This window comes from Elephas maximus, chromosome 27 (genome assembly GCF_024166365.1).
Source record: "Elephas maximus indicus isolate mEleMax1 chromosome 27, mEleMax1 primary haplotype, whole genome shotgun sequence".
NCBI classification, from domain to species: Eukaryota; Metazoa; Chordata; class Mammalia; order Proboscidea; family Elephantidae; genus Elephas; species Elephas maximus.
In genome coordinates, this window is record NC_064845.1 from 8,896,105 (window position 1) to 8,919,068 (window position 22,964).

A 22,964-nucleotide genomic window follows, 5' to 3' on the forward strand; every position below is an offset into this window, starting at 1 on the left:
GTGGGGTGGGTTCTATTGGTATCTAGAGTAGAGGCCAGGGATGATGCTAAATGTCCTGCGATGCGCAGAGCAGCCTCCCACAAAATTATCTGACCCAAAGTGTCAATAGTGTTGATGTTGAGAATCCCTAATGCAGGCACTTAACTATTCAGAACTCAGTTAAGAACGCAGAAGAAGCCACAGAAGTCTGAGATTCCAAAAGAGTTAGCTCAAGGTTCAGGCAGAAAATATCATAATACACTTTGTCACAAGGAGCCATTTAAGCCATGTTCCGGAGTCAGTGTCCTAAGGCACGTTCATCTGCCAACGGAGATAAGGCGATTTAAAGCACCAAAGGGGATGGTGTGGCTGGGATGGAAAAGAATGGGGAAGAAGTATGACACATGCCATGAGTCAAAAAAACAGCCGATAGCCTTCTAGGGTGAGGAATAGAGAAAATACCAGATGCAGGTAGAAGGCGCAGTGCTGGTTCTGTGGTAGAATTCTTACCATTCATATGGGAGACCTGGGTTTGGTTCCTTGGACAATGTACTTCATGTACAGCCACCATCCCTCTGTTGGAGGTTTGTGTGTTGCTATGATGCTGAACAGGTTTGTGGTGCTTCTAGACTAAGATGGACTACAAAGACAGGCCTGGTGATCTATTTCTGAAAATCAGCCAGCGAAAGCCCTATGGATCACAACGATCCAACACGTAACTGATTAGGTGACGGATTAGGCAGCATTTTGTTCTGTTGTGCATGAGGTCAGAGGCCAACTTGACAATGGCTAACAACAACAACATAAGCTCTTAGCAACAGCCTTGGCTGCGCCAGTTCTTAGAAGAAGCAACCATGGTGATGGAGGCAGCTCCTGTAACCATGGAGAAAGGCTAAGATGGCGACCAGGAGAGGCCACGTGGTCCTGCAGAGAGATTCCATGCCAGGACATGGGAATAAAGAATTGTGCACTAATAACATCTGCTTCATCTCATATTATTTCACTTCAGGGATTGCTTTTCTCTGTTTGTGTTTAAAAGAGACCTGAGACCATCTGTTGAAGAAGAAATAAAATATGGAAAAGTTTGACCGGGTTTGTCTGGTGACCTTTTCTGCATGAACTTCAAAATAACCAAATGAGGCAAATGGGCTTAGCTACCATGAATAGAACAGGAGGCAGGAAGCTGACCTGAGTATTTTGGCTTTATTCAATCTAATAAACATTTTATTCATATAAAAGACAAACACTGTATAGAATGAAAATAAGTGCTTGAGACATTTGATATAAAAAGAGTATATAGCATTCACATTCCTATTTTAATACATGAAGTGTTTCGTAAAAGAATAAAACTTTCCCTTTATGTGTAGTAGTAAAAAAAAAGTATTTTTAGGAACTACAGAATGTTATTCCTTGGTCTTTTATCTTGAATAAGAAAACAACAACAACGTTAACAGAACAGACCACAGTATCATCTGACACTATATTCCAGTTTACGCTGATGACGACTCAAAGTGATAAAGCTCTTTTGGAATCTTGGAAGAGTCCCGTAATGGACCAGTATTCTAGAAATCCACCACTAGAGGTCTACGAGCAACAGCTATTGGGACGGCCTCAGCAAGCCCTAAAATGCACATGGATTTTCCAGGTGCAGCCAACCTGTGCCTTACCTCTCCCAGCCCACTCCCACTGACCAGGGTGCATCAAGTCACATCGGATGCCAAACTTCAGGGTGTCTTCTAAAAACCCCATGAAATGAGGCCTTCCAAAAATCCAAAGAGCTGTGCCGACTTGCTCGTTGCCAGCCCCTCTCTCATTCCTATTTGGCTGAAAATAAGTAGCTTCAAAAAACATTTTTACAAACGAGATTGGTACTTGTAACATTAACACCTGTTTATGGGTTAACAAGTTTCCTATGGAGTATTAAAGCTCATCTTTCTTCTTGTGCACGTGGACAGCGATTCCCTAACCGTAAATGGGACTCTTGTCTTCCACATTCACGCCCTCTATAGCAAATTCCACAAAGGTGGGGAGGGTTTGCATCATGGAGGAATGGAGAATCATGACAACAGCTTCCTGGGAGTAAAGAGTGATGGAAAAAACTCTTAACATATAAACAAAAGAGACTTGGGTTAACCAGGGCCACAAAGAGGAGATCCCCTTTAGTCCAAATAAAAGGCCAACTTCAAGTCTTAAACTCAGGTCAGGTTAGCTGGAGAGAGTCACACATCATCTTATGCAGCCACAGACTGCTCGGATCAACGTTTCTTAGAAGGCACCTTGGTTAGGTCAGGTTTAATTCCCAGACTGGGATGAAGGTGGCCCTTGGCAAATGCTTACAGTGAGAAGTGAAGCTACTTTTTAAAGGTATACATACGTTCGCTTTATGAACAATCGGGACTGGAAAGAACTGGAAACCCTCTGCTTTCCTCACCCAGGATTCCAATTTTTTTTTTTTTTGCAAAAACTCCAAATATTTAAATAGTGGCTCAATTTTTTTTTTTTTTTTTAAGTGCTATGCTGGCCAAACAAAACATATGTTCAGAGTGCAGGAAACAGTCTTGAATGTGGCGGTATTACGTCAGTCAAATCCTTTCCACCTGGCTCAAATGTGCTTGAGTGTTCAGGAGACCAGGAAAGATGGAATCCCCTGGTGTTTGCATAGAAAGATAGAGGCTAAAAGCAAGTGTGCTGAAAAATTAAACGTGATGAACCCCAGGGAGGGAGGGAGGGAGGGAGGGAGGGGATTTGTTCCCTATTAAGGAAGAGTGAAGGGACGGGCTGGAGACTAGTGATACAGGTCCTGGGGGAAACAGAAAAAAGAACGACCTCGCATTAGTAGAAGGTGTGGCAAATAGAAGACAGCTTTCTAATTTCATGGGCTGGGAAATTTATTCTGATTTTTCTACAGCCTATGAAGGTAAAAAGTGGCTCTCAAAACGTTTCAACTGTAGAGACGGGGCCAAGTTTCAGAGCTAGGCTGAGGGGGCTGGCTAGACTGATTCACACACCAGATGTGAGGCTTGAAGCTCAAGGGAAAAGTCCATGAGAAACTGCCGCACACAGGAAGCCCAGGAACGCTGGTCCCCAAACAGTGCAACGGTCTCTCACTTCACGGCCAGAAGAGAACCCACTTGCGGGGAATTACAATTTTGCAAGAGCAAGTGCAACATGGCAATGGTGGGCTCTGAGACGAGGAGTCACTCTCCCCAATGCCAAGTCCCCCCTTGTATCATCAGAGAACCATCGCACGTGTGATTGTCAAGTGCTAATGCTGTCGTGGGTCACTTCCTCCTCTGCTCGGTTTTGGGAGCCCTCCAATAAAACCAACTTCCTGCGAATATTTGATCTTTTTTCCTTGTCTCCTTTCAGAGTATGGCTGTGTATATATAGTCATATAGATATATAATATATATATAAAACATAGCTATTCCGTATTTATGTACAGGCATTAATAAAGTGCAAATGTTATTGGCTATTGTAAAAATCAATCTCATTTCCTGAGGCAGTGCTAACACAGCTTATCCTATGACAACATCAAACGCACAGAACACTTCATGTCACCTGCTCCCTGCTGCAGCGGATTCGGCACATCCCCACAGCCTACGGGGACGGGGGTGACCCCCTTGGTTTTCCAGGAAGTATCAGTGCAGGGGCAGCTTCCTGCTACCTCTGATCTTTGGCGAAAGGGGTGGCCTCTTTGGACTTGATCCAGCCTGCCCTGGGAAAACTATTTGGTAGTGTTCAGCGAGCCATCTTCCGGAATCTTCTCCTCCGAGCAGCTCCTCCCCGAGAGTCTGTCCAGGTGCTCCAGCTCACTGAAGCGCTCCGCCACGCACTGGGCTGTGAGACGGGCCTCAGGGTCGTGGTCCCAGCACTCCGTCAGCGTCTCACACACCATCTGGATGCCCTGCGGTGGGGAAGAAGCCCAAAGGGCAGTGTGAGTTGGTGGGCTCCACGGAGGGCCAGGTGGCCTGCGGGACCTTGTGCCTGCAGCGCAGGCCAGGTGTGAAAGATCCTGTGCATTCAGAGTCTGACTGAGTGCCCACTGGATGGCGAGCTCTAGGCGGGCAGCAGCCCCTTCGATGTGCAGAGAGAGGCTGTGAAGGTGGCAGCTGCCCTGGAGACCTGCTCTACCTGTGTGTCCCAGCACCATTTGATCACAAACAAAACCCAAACCAAACCCACTGCTGTCAAGTCAATTCCGACTCCCAGCGACCCTACAGGACAGAGTAGAGCTGCCCCATAGGGTTTCCAAGGAGCAGCTGGTGGATTCGAACTGCTGACCTTCTGGTTAGCAGTCATAGCTCTTGATCACTGTGCCACCAGGGCTCCATTTGATCACAACAGGTCATAAAATGGAGAGTCAGTACAAGGACCTTTCACTTGGCCTGTTGGGTCCAGCAACATCCCTAATACCTGAAGATTCCTCCTGAGGTGTCCCCTAATACCATTTTCACAACTTTCTACTTTAACAGGGCTGAGTAACCCAGTCAGAGTGGTGTTCGGGCCTTAACCTGGTTTCATTTTGTAAAATCCACACATGCTCTGTGAAGTGATTCCGTAGAAGCTCCCCACAGCTTCCCAGGAAGGACCCCATTTTTCTCCAGCAACGTCAGGACGGGCTACATGAAACGGTTGCCTTTGTAGGTCGGATGTGCTTGCCTCTAGGCAGTTTCACAGGGTTCAGCCTGTCGTGGCCCAGACAGTTTGCCATCAGCTGCTAACCCAAAGGTCTGCGGTGCTTCAGGAGAATGGCCTGGTGATCTGCTTCCATAAAGATTAGGGCCCAGAGAGAAGGCAAAGGGCGGCAGGAGCTGGCTGAGCGGACACGGGAAATGCAGGGTGGGGAGGAGGAGTGTGCTGTCACATTACAGGGAGAGCAACTAGGGCCACATAACAATGTGTGTATAAGTTTTTGTATGAGAAACTGACTTGAATTGTAAATGTTCACTTAAAGCACAACAACAATAAAAGATTATGGCCAAGAAAACCCTATGGAGCAGTTCTACTGGAACACATAGGGTCACCATAAATGCTCCTTCAAAAGCCCAGCCAGGAAATGCAACTCCAGAAGGGGGCAAAGGTCTTCTTTGCTTTCTTAATTTTCATTTTGCATTTTAAGTATTTTTGTGAGCCATTTCCAATCTTTCTGGGGAAACGGGTGAAATAAAGCGTGGCCCAGGTGGGACAGATAAACCCCCACACTATCCCGGAGAACTAGTACTTCCCTACTTGCCTGCTAATACCAAGAAATTTCCCAGCACACCTTAGCCTCTCTCTCCCTCCCCACCCCCTGAGTTCATGATGTTGAATTCATTGTATAATTCACCTAATTGACGGTATTGATTGATGGCCCTGTTAAGAGCAGTGTGTTATTGTTGGTACACAAGTAATATTTATTTTATTCTGTCACTGTAATTACAGGCAGTAAATTAAATTAAATATTAAGCATTAACTTAAAATCAATAGGGCAACAAATCTCATTAGGAGAAAAAAATGTAGTATGTAAATTCTTTCCAGAATTTTATCATCATGAATAATGGCTTCATGACAAGAACTGTGCAGCAGAGAAGGCAACGGAGTCTGAAAGAAACAACACTGACGGCTTCTCATTTCAGAGTTAACGCCACACAGTCTGACCTTTTCGGAGTCAAAGGGTGTCTGCCTGACATCCTAGGGGGAACCCCCTGACCCCCACGGCTTTGTTCACTCCCTTCCCCTGATGCTATTCGGGTCCGCCGGCTGAGGTGGCTCTCAACCAGCGCTGGCAAAGATCTGGCTTCCTGCTCCATCTGTCTTCCCAGCTGCACCTGATCTGTCATTTCTGTTTCTTATCTGAAGTTGCCCTGCCCTTAGAAAAACCTATGACTTAGCCCCAGCCTTCACTGGATGAGGGTATTCATCCAAAAGAATCAATGAAAGGTTTTGTCAGAGAGAAAGGGGTACACTTACTCTCTCTCATTCTTCACTGATAGCTCTTTCCTGTGCGTGACAGGCATACAGGCAGTTCTCTCTGCCTCACGTCCTGGCTATAGTCTTCCTCCTTTTTCTCTGACCATTGCACTCTTCAAAATGCTCCGCAAACAAAGAATCTGGGTAGGGCTCCCTGTAAATCCCGAACCATTGCCCTGCTATGGACTGCCTTAGCTACCATTTCCTGAAAAGAAGAAGCCATTAAGGTGTTCCCCCACCACCCATCTGTCCCTTTGTCATACTGTGGTGGCTTGCAAGTTCCTATGTTGCTGGAAGCGAGGCCACCAGTATTTCAAATGCCGACAGGGCCACCCATGGTGGATAGGTTTCACCAGAACTCCAAGACAAGATAGACTAGGAAGAGTGGGCTTGTGATCTACTTCTGTAAATAAGCCAATGAAAAAAAACTATGGAGCATAAGAGAATATTGTTTGATACAGTGCTGAAAGATGAGGCCTTGGGTTGGAAGGCACTCAAAAATACACCGTGGCTGCAACAATGGACTCAAGCAACAATCGTGATGATGGCACGGAACCTGGCAACATTTCTTTCTGTTGTACGTGAGGTCACCATGAGTCGAGGAGCCGACTCAATAGCAACAAAGGACAACAAGCTGTTTTCAATGGACAGGTCTCCAGTTTGTTCGCTTGCATCTCCCTCTTCTCCTTTACTTTCCCTTATTCCAGAGCAGTGAGCCACCCTCTACTCCTCATGCATGTTCATGCAAGCTTCTCCCCCTCCATGTGCATGGCCTGCCCACGGCTCTACGTGACCTATACACCCTGCAGTCACTCTTCTGTCCAGCTGCCTAACAAACCCTGCTTATTTCCCGATCTGCTAAGTATTTCCTTCCGGAGCTGGAGATTCCCAGAATAAGGCATTTGGAATGCAGAAGGAAATAAAACATAAACTCCCTATGCAAAGTATGGGGCTGAGAGGGAGAGGTTGCAAACAAAACACATTAACCCAGAACCGAGGTGGCTTGGACAATGCAACAAATGCCTTTCAAAAGATTCTCCGTGAGTCCTATTTGAACACTGTACCTATGTGTTGGATGGAACTAAATAACAACAGGGTCATCCCCGTTTAATGACATTTTCTTTATAAGCAAAATGTAATAGGGTCACAAAAGGCACAGGAAGCAGCCCTCCGATGTAAGCCGATGTCCCAGAATCCTCCCTGACCCAAGAGGCTGTTTCAGGTGAATCTTTTCAGTCAAAACAGTCACTCCTTACCTGATGGTTGAGCCAGGAGCTGGGAATTTCTGGTCGTCCTCGATCTCGCAACACATTGTCCTTCATGCTTTCCACACAGGGATGCTCCCGCACCTTGGAACCAAAGGGAGGCTCGTAATCTTTCACTTCTGTTAAGAAAGAAGGCGAATATACGGCCATTGAGAATGGTGTGTGCCATTGGTGGGAAGGATCATGGCGAGATGGCAGGGGGGTACTATGAGAACTGGGAGTCAAAATAAATCTATGATCACTCTTAAGAGCAACTTTTAATAGCCGTCCACTAAAAAGAGAAGGAAGGAATGGTTACAGAAGGAGTCTGGGAAATATTCAATAAATGACGACTGAGTGCTTGCTGTGTGCTAGGTATTGTGCCAACAAGTGAGGACAATAAACAATTAGCATCGCATAGGATAGAATGAAAGATAGAAAACTCTCAAGTACCAAATCACGTATGAGGTGAGAAAGGGGAGAAGGGGTAGGGTCAATAGTTTTCTCCAAAGTAAGTAGGATCTCTGATCATTCTCTTTATAATAACCTTGTTCAATTGAGTAAAACTTTCAATAATCTGCCTTTCGCAGACTAAGAACTGAAGACACCTTCAAAGTAAAATGACATGGTGGAAACGGAGGGCTTATCCCTGTGTGTGTTTGTGTACGTTTTTCCCTTTCCTAGAACCTTATTTGCATAATCTATCTTCAGCCTTGCTCAAATACAAAGACTGCCAGGATAGTTTCTTTCTTTATAGTTTTAAATATAGGAAAATTTGAGATGAAGGCCTTCCACTGCCTTGAGACAAACTCCTTTTTTGTGTTCATTTTCACCTTTAAATGCCCTTGGTATTTAATCCAAGCTCTATGGTAGCATGATCTGAGTTTTGATTTGCATAATACATATGTCTTCTTTCTTCCATTTCCCTATCTTTCACCAGATTGCCAGTTCCTAAAGGCCCAAGGCAGAGGCTGAGTTTTATATCTTTAAATTCCTGTTCAGTGCCTAAAACCGTGCCTTATACGTAGTAGGCATTTAAGAAATACAAGTTGGGTTGAATTCAGGGGAAATCAGAGAACTGGGAATCAGAGCTGGTTCCCAGTAATGGTCCACTCTGACCTATGCTTTCTCTCATTAAATAAAGGAGCTGAATTCAATGATCTCCATTTTCTCTTCCTGGTTTATCTTGTAATCCCATCTGATCAAATAATATTACGCCCTCATTGTGACATGCCTCGAGGTATGTATAATATAAAATAATGGGAGAGGATATATATATGATATAATATAAAGTGCTCCTTAGAGAGAGCACCAGTCCACTGGCCCTCCATTGCCAACCTTTTGGCTGCGGTAGCAGATGGGGTTGATGTCCTGTTAAATCCCCGTTACTGAGCCAGGCACAGCTGCATGTGTTGAGAACTAAGGGCTCACACCTACACTCTTCTCTGGAGGACTGTCATTGGCTGATGGGAGTTGCCTATCCTGGAGATTCCTGGAACATGGCAGCCTCTAGCCAATGAGCAATGACCATGGAGCTTAATTCTCCAGCCCCTTGGCCTCTGGGGTACAATTCACACTCCAGAACTCCTTGTACCAGATTCTGCTTCTAGTGAACCTGGCCTGAGAGGTCAGCCAAAGAAGTGCTTTCTCCTTTCTCTCCAGGTCTATCTCTCAGCTAAATTGCAACATCTGACTGTGATTGCAAAGACACCCTGAGGAGGCCTTGATGTAGCCCCTTCTTGAGAAGCTGAAAGTACTAAACCATCAGCTAGCACAATGCTCAGAATGAGGGAGAAAAATGTTTAAAAAGTATGATCACGATCAGGGGAGGGAAATGCCAGGACTGGAATCAATCCTAGGTATCCATCTCATCGCTGATATTCCTTGAGGTCAAAGAAAAAAATCTCCGTAGTGGAGATTACAACCCAGACCCAATGTATTTCAGTGCAAGTCCTAATCTTCAAAGTCGCATAGAACACGGCATTTACTTTAATTTTATAATTTCCGTGTGGACCAAAGCGGTTTGCATGGGGAAGCAGGCGGGGTGGGGGAGGTGTTAAGGGATGTTTAGGAGAAGATACCAGTAGGCATCAGGAGTGGGATATTTTAAGATTAAAGAGAAAACATCGAAGGTTTATACAGAAAAAAAGACAAAGGCTATCATCCTTTACGAGAGCAAAGAGAACCCCAACTGGGTTACTTCCTGCTTTTACTAAAACCCTGGAAAGTTAGGAGATTCCCAATATTCTCATGGGATATGTGGCCTGCTTCTGACCTTGACTGGTGGGAGATTTCATATGGAAGGAAGGTCAAAGGTAGTCTGAAGGAAGCTGGCAAAGGGGCTGACTCCCTGAGCCACACAGGGAGAATCTATGAGGTCTTCTGCTCCTCCTAGGTTGAAAGTGCACGTGACTGGGATGGCCCTTTTTGGACCTAAACTTGCAAAATCCAATCACTAAACTTTCATGCCTTACTGTTAAAGCAGTTTTTCAGATTAGGGGTGGGGATGGAGATTGGAAGTATATGCATGTTTTTAAACTGACCTTTCCACAACTCCTGGGAAATGTCATGTACATATTGTATATACAAATTATTTACATAATATATATTTTCCAAAACAGCTACACTTTTGTATTTTTTTATTATAGATTTTTGCAATTTCCCCTTCTTTGCTCTTCTCCCTCATTTTGAATATCTTACTCCTACTCATATCCTTTTAAGTCATGCCTTGTATTGCATATAAAGGAGTCCCTGCGAGGTCCAAATGGTTAAGCGCTCAACTACCAACCAAAAGGTTAGAGGTTTGAATCTACCCAGAGGTGCCTTGGAAGATAGGCCCTGCGATCTGCTTCTGAAAGGTCCAAAACCGAAAACCAAACCCGTTGCCATCAAGTCGATTCTGATTGATGGTGACCCCCGTGGAGCAGTTCTCCTCTGCATGCACAGGGTTGCCATGAGTCAGAATCGGCTTGGATGGTAACTAGTTTTCTTGTTTTTAATGTATATAATAAAGGTGAGTTAATGCTTGGAAGTTTGTATCCATTAGCCTCTCAGTCACAGCTGAGTCTTGGCTTTGCTATTTGGTTGTAACAATGATAAAAGGTCAACTACAGGCAGCGTTGCTTTTTATCTTCTTACTGTTCTTGGCCGGTAAGGCAATTCCATCCTCTGGGCCTCCACTGGGACTTGGAGCATGACCATTTATAGACAATATACTGGTGCCATTCCCTCTGGAAGCCATTCCCTAATGGTTCCTCAGTTCTTCTAAGAGACCCTCAGAACATCACGGACATGTGTTTTGACTCGGCAGAAGAAGGTGTCACGTGCATCGGAGGAGCCTGAGCCTGGGAGAGGAGGTAAGAGGCCAAGAAGTACCCCGCGAGGAGGTGGGTATGGGTGGCTCTTCCCAGGACGAGATCTCAGGCACCTAAACCCAAACAGCCCCGTGGAGGTGCACAGAGTTGGTGACTGGCAAAAAGGTGGTGGCTGAGAGCTTTGCACACTTCAACTTTCTCCCCATGGTTGCAAGAGCCTAGAGGCTGAGATGTGTATAACACTTTGACAAAATTGCTCGGTCCAAACAGCATACCTTTATCCTATCTATTTATTTTTCACGGAGGCACTGAAATATTTTTATTTCAGGAAAGGCATGTACTTAAAAATATGAAATTTCCAAGTATATTTACATACAGAAAAGCAAATCACTCCCCCAACTCCAGACCTAAAAATAAAACCCACTACCATCAAGTCGATTCTGACTCATAGCGACCCTATAGGACAGAGCAGAACTGCCCCATAGAGTTTCCAAGGAGCGCCTGGTAGATTTGAACTGCTGACCTTTTGGTTAGCAGCAGTAGCACTTAACCACTAAGTCACCAGGGTTTCCAAACCCAGCCTTACTTTCACAAAAGTGGCTTAGGTGGGATGTAAGGTAATTTAAACTTTTATCACTTATAAACAAGTGCTTCTCAACCTGTTGTGGCATGTCCAGCGGCTATGGAAGTTTCTAAACACCTACTCTCACTTTCTGTGTATCAGCTCACAAATATGGAACAAAGAGTTTAAGGAACGGCATCTACCTGCAGACCACACACTTACAAGCAACGTTGCTCTATATGTTTTGCCAAGGAAGTGAATTGCCTTTTGACAGAGGAAAAGAATACAAGTTATTAAATGTATTTTCAGGGTGTCACATGAGTCAGACAGAGAATGTTGAAGGAGAGTCTTCAGCAAAGTGATCCAACACCCTCGTTTTATAGTCGAGAAAGCTGAGGCCCAGGGAGTGCACTGGATTCCCGAAAGAGCAGTCAAAACCGCTCATCGTGTCACACTCTTACTCTGAGGAAACTGTTTTGCCTTTTTAGACACTTTCAGGTCTTCCCTTCTCCACCAAGCATTTCTGTGAGCTTATTCTCCCCCACCCAAAGTTAGCACAACTGGGACAGTCCCCGGTGCAAACATGGCTGTCACGGGCCCCATGCAACCAGACGTATCCGTCCCTGCCCTGGCTAGACCCCCCCATACCTTAAGATCCAAGGAAGAGAGAGCCTGTGGGGGGGGGGGTGGATGTTATGGTTTGTAATTTCTCAACAAACTATTCCAAAAACCTCTCCTTTGTTACAAAGAGCAGTTACAATCATCTCTTCTTAAATGCTCTTATTTCCCAACATGAAACGCAAATATTCCTTCGTTCTGGAGTTTGGAAAAGTAGGTGGGAATAGTGGTGAAGGTGGGGAAGGAATAAGACTCCGTCAGACTCAGCCAAGGTTGCCAGGAAAGGTAAGGCAGTCTAGAGTTCTTCCTTTGAGCATCTGATCAAATGACAATTAGCCTCAGGCCCCCTTCTGTGAAATACAGAAAAAGGAAGTTAAGGGGTGAGTGGGATTAGTTAGTCTAGGCAGAGTCCAGAAAGAATGCTACACCTGGCTAACCTATAATAAGAACCTTTTTTAAAAAATGGGAATTGCTGCTTAGAAAAAAAGCAGAGTCAGACTATGTTTAAACCAAAAAAAAAAAACAAAAAACAAAAAAAACTGTGGCCGTCAAGTCGATTCAGACTCACAGCGACCCTATGTTTAAAAACTTAAAAAAAAAAAAAGTACTAAAAATATGCATCAGAAGTGGGGGAATGATTAGCTTTTTTCTTTTCCCCGCCAGCTCCATCATAATTAGATACGAATATTAGGAAAAGAGACTTCAATGTTTTGTGGCTCAGTTCCCACATCCTCGAAATGAGAAGATCCACGTCTGCCCGTCTTCGGCATTACTTAGATTAATACTGTACTAAAAAAAGACCCAGGGCCGTCAAGTCGATTCCGACTCACAGCGACCCTATAGGACGAGTAGAACTGCCCCATAGAGTTTCCAAGGAGCACCTGGCGGATTCGAACTGCCGACCCTTTTGTTAGCAGCCGTAGCACTTACTATACTACAGTTTACAAATTCCTCTGTATTTACCCTTTCCATGCCTGCTGGCCCGCCTCCAAGTGCTGCAGGCTGGGAGTGCTGGGAACGGACCCTCCCAGCCTGCCCCTCTCAGGGACTCTGGTAAAACACAGGGGAAGTCTCACTATTTGAAGAAGAACATGGCATTGAGGTTGGAGGCAGAATCGTTAGCAGCCTGTGTTATGCAGATGACACAACCTTGCTTGTTGAAAAGTGAAGAGGACTTGAATGAAGCGCTTACTTACTTATGCAGATCAAAGACTCCAGCCTTCAGTGTGGATTATGCCTCAACGTAAAGAAAACAGAAATCCTCACAACTGGACCAATAAGCAACATCATGATAAATGGAGAAACTATTGAAGTTGTCAAGAATTTCATTTTACTCGGGTCCACAATCAACACTCATGAAAGCAGCAGTCAAGAAATCAAACGACACGCTGCACTAGGCAAATCTGCTGCAAAAGACCTCTTTCAAGTGTTAAAAAGGTGCGCCTGACCCAAGCCATGGTATTTTCAATCACTTCATGTGCACAGGAAAGCTGGACAATGAAAAAGGAAGACCAAGGAGGAATTGATGCCTTTGTTAGTGTAGTGAAGAATTTTGAATATACCATGGACTGCCAGAAGAACAAACAAATGTGTCTTGGAAGTACAGCCAGAATGCTCATTTGAAGTGAGGATGGTGACATTGTGTCTTACATACTTTGGACATGTTATCAGGAGGGATCAGTCCCTGGAGGAGGACATCATGTTTGGTAGAGTGGAGGGTCAACCAAAAGAGGAAGGCCTTCAAGGAGATGGACTGACACAGTGGCTGCAACAACGGGCTCAAGCATAGCAAGGATTGTGAAGATGACGCAGGACTGGGCAGTGTTTCATCCTGTTGTACGCAGGGTCTCCATGAGTTGAAACGGACTCGACAGCACCAAACAACAACACCACCACCAACTTGCCCCCAGAAGCAGCCCTCAACCAAAGACTGATGGGAGTTGGAAGATAAACTCCCCAGTTTCCCTGAGAGTCAGGTGGTGTGACGCTGAGGTGCGTGCTCTGTAAGAGGTGTTTGTAGATGCTGCACCCAGAGTTCCCCAGCAGGATTATACCCCTGTTGCCCACACTGGTAACTTGTTTGATAACACACGATTTATTGGCTTACTTCCATTTCCTGTTTGGAAACCCTGGTGGCGTAGTGGTGAAGTGCTATGGCTGCTAACCAACAGGTTGGCAGCTCGAATCCACCAGGTGCATCTTGGAAACTCCATGGGGCAGTTCTACTCTGTCCTATACGGTAGCTATGAGTTGGAATCAACTCGAAGGCAGTGGGTTTGGGTTTTTTTTGGGGGGGGTCCATTTCCTGCCTCACTTCCCCACTCTCTTAGTGGCATTTCCTGGGATCTCTTCCCAAATAAACTACTTACACTCAAATTCTTGTTCCAGGGTCTGGGGCACCCAACCTAAGGCACGTGGCCACACAGCAGTTAATTAAACCAAGCCTCTGTCTTGCCCTCCCAGACTGCTTCCCAACCAGGGCATACTGAGGCCGAACACCTCAGTATTTCCTTGACTGCCTCAAACAACATCTTTTCGCAGAAACGTCTTGATTTCACTGCTTGAGAACAACTGTCTCTTCCTCTCAACTCCCCTCCCCCTCCCTGCACTACAGTCTTTTCAGCGAAGGAAGCCAAGCCACAGACAGCTTCAGGGCCCTTGCAGCTTCTTTTAATGTCTCTCAGGAGGCTCTTCAGAGAAATGACGCTTGCCTCTCTCTTCCCAGTGTGCCACACTCAGAGAACAAGTCTCTGGGACAGTGAACGCTCTTGCTCTGGAAGGCGGCATCTGGTACACAGCTGCTGTTTTGATTATAGCTCCAACTTAACAGCGCAGCAACGTTGTTGACAGTTTTCCCCAAAGCAGTACCCCTGAGTTTTTAAATCAGCCTTCCAAATTAGACTCCCCTGAAATCTAGGAAAACATAGCGCTTCGTTCCTGGTTTCTCCTCAGGCCTCTCTTTCCCACCCCTACATTTTTTGTTTGTTTGTTTCTCTCCTTCTTTTCTTTCTGGTTCAGTTGCACTTTCTGTCCATCTCCCAAGAATGCAGCAACCTGACAACACACTAAGGAGCCATTCTTGAGGTTCTCTTACTCCTCCTGCTAAGTACTTGCCCAGCTGGCTGCTCGGTGTCAGCCTCTATTCAAAGGCCTGAATGGCTAGGGATTTGGATGCCGGTTTGCTTGTAGGCCAGTGTTGGCTGGGGATGACGCAAATATTGTGCCTGCTATGTTCGCTTGAAGGGGGCCCTGAAAGGGACCCCGCCTTCATCCGCCTCCCACACACACAGAAACACTTGCAGGAACAGCAAACAGACCGAATGCCTGGGGACAGAGATTTCTTTGTAAAAGAGAACCAGTCTCTGGGCCTGTCCTTGCTGAATGGTCATTTCACTATTTTCCCCTTTTTTATAAAACAGTAACACACCAATCGTGTCCTTCTAGTTTGTTCCCTCTTCAAACCACTCTGAAAAGCCTGTTTTCTTGGCTCTTCAGATGATCGAAGGGTCTGAAATAACATTCTCTTGTCATTATCTATCCCCTAGCCCTGTTTTGGAGTCCCTGGGTGGTACAAACGGTTACCATGATTGGCTGCTAAGCAAAAGGTTAGAGGTTCAAGTCCACCCAGAGGCACCTTGCATGAAAGACCTGGTGATGTAGTCCTGAAAATTCAACCATTGAAAACTCCACAGAGCACAGTTCTACTCTGACACTCATGGGGTCACTGCCACACGACAGGTACTCAATAAATATTTGTTGAGTGAAGGACTGACTGAATGAATTTATGTATCTTTGGTGAAATAAGAAAGTTATTTCAGACTTTAAGGCACTGATGCTGTGACTGAGTCCGTTAGCAGGGATTCACCCAGAGGAGACAGGGAAGTCAATAAAGGAAGATGTTTCAAAGTGAGGCCATCACTGAATGGTGCTCAAGTGTGTGTGACCATCTTAGCAGATACTTTTAGAATGGCTTTGATTTGGGTCAACACCCAGGATGCACACAGTAGAGCTTACTACCCCATCCATAATAATAATGGTAGTCCTAGCTGCTATTTATTAAACATGTTCTCCATTGGTCAGCCAACACTGGACAAGGATGGTTAGGAGCCATGGGCTATGGAGTCAGACTATGGCTTTTATTCCTGGCTCTACAACTTTCCCATTAACCTAAGCCTCAGTTTTCTTATCTGTAAAATGAAGCTAATAACAATACATACTTCAAAGAGTTCTCAGTAGATTAAATGAGGTTATCCACGAAGCAAGTGCTCAGGCAGTGGCAGCTACTATTATTCCTCGGAACTTCCTTCATCTGGATTAAACCCACTTCCACCAAACAGCCTTTCTCTTTTTGACTACTCTGATTATTGGAGCCCTGGTGGCACAGTGGTTAAGAGCTATGGCTGCTAACTAAAAGGTTGGCAGTTTGAATCCACCAGCCGCTCCTTAGAGGCCCTAAGGGGCAGTTCTACTCTGTCCTATAGGGTCGCTATGATCAGAATCGACTCAGTGAAAACAGACTTGGCTCTTTGGTTTATAAAGTAGAATGAGAGCACCATGTAAAGACAAGCCTAGATGTGCAAGCAGGGGTTGGCCTTACCATCCATTCAAAGCGTCTGGGCTTAGCCACAAATAAGGAATAAAGTCACTTACAGGCAGGGAAACTGGAATTTCACATTTTCCCGGGAGACTGCCTTCTAATGCTTAGTATCCTACTTCATTCAGCTAGATGTTCTGTTCCTCCCAATAAATTGGATGGAAAATGAGTTGACTGTTGTAAAATAAAATATTGATCTATCATTCATCATGAAAAGACAAGCATATTCCAGATTCCCTGTTTTGAAACGAGACCATCATTAAGAGTAATTAGATATGTTGTATTTTAAGTCAGAAAAAACCTTAAGGAAAGTCCCTTTACATTCCACTCTTTCTTTAAAAAACAACAAAAACAAAAAACATTGCCGTCGAGTCGATTCCAACTAATACCAACCCTATAGGACAAAGTAGAACTGCTCCATGGGGTTTCTAAGGAGCAGCTGGTGGATTTGAACTGTCAACCTTTTGGTTAGCAGCCAAGCTCTTAACCACTACGCCACCAGGGCCCCAAAATGTTTTCCAAATTCACGTCTAACATCAACTGGAGGGAATTACTACCTATGTTATTTGCAAGGTAAGAAATGTATCTGCATGTATAAATTTTTTGAAAAATAAAAGTCTGCTTTGTCAACAGACAACAAGCTTCTTGAGGGGAAGGCTGTGTCTTTCCATCTGTGTATCCACAACAGTAAGCATAATGATGACAAAAAAAAAAAACAAAAAAAACACATGCTTCGAGGGGCCACGTTAACCTCCAGGCTTTATGTAGCTCCCAAGGGGTTCTTTAAAAATGAAAAGTCTCTGAAATTAAGACTAGGCTAAAAATTTCTTTCTTAAGGTTTCTATGATTTACCGAAAAGAAGGAAATCTAATACTTTTAGTAAAGAGTGTCTGCTGTGAACATGGCGCTCTTTTAAGAACTATCTATATGGGCTCAAATTGGCGACAGCAACTCAAAAGTTTAGATAGGAGTCTTAGGGGGGCAGTGAGTTTATGTTAATGGGGGAGGAACAACTCAGAAAAGGAGGGTGAGGATGGTTGAGCAACTTGAATGTAACTGATGTCACTGAATTGTACAGGCAGAAACTGACGAACTGGTGTATGTTCTGCTTGTGTATATGCTCAAAAGCAAAAAATAATAAATTATTACCAAAAAAAAAAAAGAAGAAGAGGCCAAAGGTTAAAGCAGAGGCTTACTATATGAGTTCACACAATCAAGCAAAGGACTTTCTGTTAGAACCAAACTGAGGACAGATACATAACATTGGTGTTTGCAGCCAGAACGGAGATGGGAGAAACAGGACAGTGGGCTTAAGATCAATCAAAATGAGAATCAGGATGGCCTCTTTCCTGTTCCCCAAATGCTTTCATTTCTCATCCTAAAGGTTATGAAAGGTTTTTTGAGTCTAGCTGAACAAACGAGATCCTGTTCCTTCCTTGGGAAAACTTGTTTATACTGCTTCTGTTTTTAGACCTCGTAAAAGTTGGTGAACTCAGTTCTTCCCCCTTAGCTCAAATTCTTCCATACTCAGCAAATATCAACAGGAAACGGCTTTAGTCATTGATAACAATGGAAGCAGAGAGCTCGCATAGGGCTTAATAAGCTGCAGTGACAGGAAAAGACAGAGACACAATCTCTAGCTCATGTTTATAGAATAACGAGTTTGAAAGGACAGGAAAAGATTCTGGAATCTAGGTAAATTTATTCCGACAATGACAACAGCCATCGTCTCTGACACAGCTCATACTGGTCTACGGATTCATTTTGGAACTGTCAAAGCTTTCATGCAGAAAAATATTCTCAGTGGCTGAAACTTGGTTAAACAAATTTCACTGTGCAAGGAAAATTCAAGTTACTTTCAGAACTTCTGAGGGGGAAGAAATCTCATGCAGGAAACAGAAAATACCAGTGTCAGCCAGAACAGAAGTGCCATCCCCATCCAGGGCCCCACGAAGTAGGCGATGGTTCAGCAAGGTACACAGTGGGAGGGAGTGACCTGGGCTCACCCCAGAGAGTTGGCTAAACATGCTCTGTGTCATGGACTGAATTATGTCCCCCCAAAATATGCGTATCATTTGGGCTGAGCCATGATTCCCAGCATTATGTGATTTTCCTATATGTTAAATCCTGCCTCTATGATGTTAACGAGGGAGGACGGGCAGCAGTTGTGTTAGTGAGGCAGGACTCAGTCTATATTGGATTGTGTCTTGAGGCAATATCTTGAGATAAAAAAGAAAGAAGCGAGCAGAGAGACGGGGGACCTCATACCATCAAGAAAGCAGTGCCAGCAGCAGAGCACGTCCTTTGGACCCGGGGTCCCTGTGCAGAGGAGCTCCTAGTCTGGGGGAAGGCTGATGGGAAGGCAGATGGGGAGGGAAAGCCTTCCCCTGGAGCTGATATCTTGAATTTGGACTTTTAGCCTACTTCACTGTGAGAAAATAAACTTCTCCTTGTTAATGCCATCCACTTGTGGTATTTCTGTTACAGCAGCACTAGGTGACACTCTCTGAAAGAAATGAAGCATCAGAGCCAGTAACAGTGCCAACCAAATCCTTCCTGGGCAACCTTTGGGGTCGTTTGGCCCAGTGACCATAAGTAACCAGTTGCTGTGCTGACTCGTGGTGACCCCATGTGCTCCACAGAGTTTTCAATGGCTGATTTTTCAGAAACAGATCGCCAGGTCTTTCTTCCAAGGTGCCTCTGGGTAGACTCGAACCTTCAACTTTTCAGTTAGCCGCTGAGCGTGTTAACCATTTATACCACACAGGGACTTGCCAGCAACCACAGCTATAGACTCCTGGATATTTATTTTATTTTAAAGGTTCTAATCCAATACTAACTCTATGGGGCAGTTCTACTCTGTCCTATAGGGTTGCTATGAGTTCAAATAGACTCATTAGAGAAAGGTTTCGTTTTTTTTTGGTTTAATCCAGTACTATCATTTTGTTTATTGATTTGCCCCAGTGACCACAGCTGGGCAATTTGAGCAACAAAATAAATAATGATAGTATTGAATTAAAAACCCTCATTGTCGTCAAGTTGATTCCGACTCATGGTGGCCCTACAGGATAAAGAACTGCCCCATAGAGTTTCCAAGAAGCGGCTGGTGGATTTGAACTGCCAGCCTTTTGGTTAGCAGCTGGAGCTCTTAACCACTGTGCCACCAGGGCTCCAGTATGGGATTAGAACGCTTAACATAAATATCCAGGAATCCATGCTGACATAAATACATAATTAAAGGAATAAATTATGAGGATGGTGGGAAAGAAGGGGCAGCTTCCTATTAATTGGCAGAATACCAATTAGTAAATGTAGAAGGAATAAGAAAAATAGAAAATCACCATTAGGTAAACATTACAGTAATAATTGTTGCAGTCAAGAAATAATGATGGAGCCCAAAATTAGTGGGTGAAATTATGATAAGAAACACATCTAGTATCATTACTGTGCAGGTGTTTAGCACCTTTAGAAAGAGGTCAGAGTACCTTCCCAGAAGATATGTATTAATTACAAAGGGAAAACTAGTATCTCCACAGTGTTACAACCTGGCAGATACCACCTTTAACCAAGTGATCAAATTTAAAATCACCAATAATAAGGCACATCGACTTCGAGTGACCCTGATATGAGGCACTGGGAGGAGCGCAACATCAGTTCTGTACTCTTCTGGCCCAAAATGGAAATTTCAATCTGATCATGAGAAAACAGCAGAGACAAAGTGAGGGACGATCTACAAAATAACTGGTCTAAACTCTTCCAAAAGTCAAAGACTCGCTAAGGAACTGTCACAAATTAAAGGCGACTAAGGGAACATGAAGGGAGCCCTGGTGGCACAGTGGTTAAGCACTCGGCTGCTAACCTAAAGGTCAGTGGTTCAAACTCACCAGACACTCCTCGGGAGAAAGATGTGGCAGTTCTACTCTGTCCTATAGTGTCGCTATGAATAGGAACTGACTCGAGGGCAACAGGTTTGATAAGGAAGCGTAAACATCAAATGCAATGTGGAAACTTGAATTGGATTCTGTTACAGAAAAGGACATTACTGAGGACTTGGAAATTCAAATAAGTATATAGGTTAGTTAAGAGTATTATACCAATGTTAATCTCCTGCTTTTGATGGTTGTACTATGGTTAGGTGAGATGTTAAGATTAGGGGAAGCTAGGTGAAGGGTATGCAGGAACTCCCTCTACTATTCTTGTGACAATTCTGTAAATCTAAAGTTATTGCAAAACAAAAAGTTAAAATAAAATTGGGGTTAGCTTGACTTGACTCAGCATCCAGCCAGGACCAGGTTGGGATGTATACACTTCCAGGGTAATAACGAAGACTCTGACAGAAAATTCTAAGAAGAGTCAGAGAAGAATAAAATACTGTTGACCTCAGCCGTTGGGAAAATCAAGGGACAATACTCCCTAAAACAACGACATTTCCCTCTTCACTTCTGCCCATCCTTCTCTATATCTTCACAGTCGCTAGCAAGAATAACTTCTAACAATGGAAAGGAGATAATGTGCTCCTTGTAGAGAAGACATCAACGAGGCAATCTGGAGAAGCCATGTTCTATTCTGTAGTGTATTTAGAGAGAGCTGATCCCAAATAAAAAAAGGAAAGTAGGGGGCTTCACTTGGGGGAAAAAAAAAAAAAGCCAGAAAGACCACCTTGGGTTTGCAGAGGAAAAGCAGGAGAGAAGTAGGTCTCTGAATCAGTCCCAGAGGCTTAACCAGTGAAATGATGGCGTTCCTCAATAAACTCTCTTCACTCAGTTTTTCAAAACCTAAACAAATGTACCCAAACCATTCTGCTCGTTTTGCCCCCCAATAGAAAACCATGTCCATAAGAGTAACTTTTTTCTCATTTCTAATTGTAAGTCTGAAAAGCCATAAAATACAAAAAAGAAACAAAGATCAAACACTTATTTGAATAATATTCTCCATTTGACAAATAGAAATCATTCTAAATAGCATTAGTGTTAATCTCTGGCCAGATATTTAAATATCTGTGGAGGGATGTGTCCTAAAAAAAAAAAAAAAAAAGTAATTACACTTCAAGAATGGAGATACAAAGCTCTGTGTTCCAAGCATGGGTTTCAGATTAAAAACCTAGGCTTTTTAGCATAATTACAAATAGTTTTGGAATGTCTGTCTACAAGCAGATCTCACCTAGCTTTTCATTGTGGAGTTAACTGTTTTGGGACGCCCTGGAACTAGGCTTGAAGAAAGAACATGATATTATTTTGATGGGGCGTCCATGACTGCATGATGATGGTGGTCCATACGTACCTCCCACCGCATTACAGCGAGATGTCATTTCCCAGAGGACCAGAGCCATCGAGTAGACATCGGTCTGCTTGAAGGACTCAACATTCTCCAAATTCATCCTGGATTCAAGGACTTCCGGGGCCATGTATCTTGCAGTTCCCACCTAAAGCAAAAACAGACACTGAGGCCCATCGCTTAATTCCAACTGAAGTTGTACTTTCAAAATACGGCTGATGTGTGTACCCTGTATATGTAGATGATCTTAAAAAAGTCACAGTGCTGCTGTAAATAATGAGACCTACACAGAAGGGGTACACCTACAGCATATGGGGTTATCTTTAAAAATAGGTATTCTTTCCCTGAAAGCCCTTGAAGGGCTATAAACAAAAAAATGTCCAAATCAGGAAATGGTAAGCTCCAGAGCTGGCTTATCTAGCCCCATGATATATGTCATCACATTCTTCAATAACATCCTGACAGATAACCTGGAAGACAATATCGGTGACATTTTAGATCTTTATGTTTGCTTTTGAAAAATAAATATTGTTTCATTCTTGAAACTCCAAGAAGATTTATGGTAAAAATAACAACAATAAGGACCACCATTTTTGATCACTTAAGGACCACGTCTTAATGTTCTTTGTTTGCCTCACAGCACATTCCAGCATGCTGAGGATGTCGTATGATTTCATGAGCTCTCTAGTGAATTATATGAACGTATTTCCACCGTAAGAGGCCAATTTTGGATCACTCTGTAATTTTAGTGGGCCTGCTGTATAGCATTACCTTGCCTATTAGCCCTGTGCTAATCTCTATGACTGCTCATATACAAACCTGGGATCCATTGTTTCTAGGGAATTGACCACTTAAATGTTTCATATTGCAACATCAAACATGTACAGCTTGATATTGCAACACACACAGCTTGACTAAATAGCAATGAAGCCCCACCTTCCCTGAGGAAAGCCAAGTTAGTCGATTTTACCATTCCAGAGAACATTTCTTATTGACATGTATCAGATCTTTTTCCTTCTCAACAAGTCATTCGATGACTCATGGCTCTGGCACATTAATCTGTCCGTATTTCAATGTGTTTACCTCAACACTGCATGTGTTGCCATGGACACAGAGGGATTGCTGCACAGTGACTGAGTGCTTCCAGAGCATGTCCTCCCCCCTGCTTAGAGAAAATGATGGCACTCTGCTGACTCCACTCTACTCTGCAGCCAAGCTTTCAATGTGCAAAAACTCAGGGCCTCGTCATTCATAAAGGCATATATGAATTTTGGAAATTTCTAATCACTTTTCAATAGCTCCTTAGCCAAAAAAGGTTTGCATCATAATTCATGAAAGTGCTTCAAGAATGGAATTGTTCATTCACTCATTCTATCATTCACTCAACAAAGACTTATTGGCCACTTTTGCTGATCAACACGTTGTGC

At 43.9% G+C, this 22,964-nt stretch overlaps 1 protein-coding gene across 3 annotated transcripts in view; it reads right to left on the reverse strand.

The window, feature by feature from the left end:
- Positions 1 to 1,144: 1,144 nt before the first annotated feature.
- Positions 1,145 to 22,964, reverse strand: part of TGFBR2 (transforming growth factor beta receptor 2) — a 98,281-nt gene continuing 76,461 nt past the window's right edge. For 2 of the 3 annotated variants that reach the window (XM_049870677.1, XM_049870674.1), the window contains 3 exons: positions 21,544 to 21,685; positions 7,188 to 7,315; positions 1,145 to 3,886 (listed from right to left, as the gene is read on the reverse strand). In XM_049870677.1, the coding sequence (XP_049726634.1) occupies positions 3,707 to 3,886; positions 7,188 to 7,315; positions 21,544 to 21,685 (450 nt within the window). In that variant the 3' untranslated portion in view covers positions 1,145 to 3,706. The remainder of the gene's footprint in view (positions 3,887 to 7,187; positions 7,316 to 21,543; positions 21,686 to 22,964) is intronic. The other variant, XM_049870675.1, reaches the window with a different exon arrangement.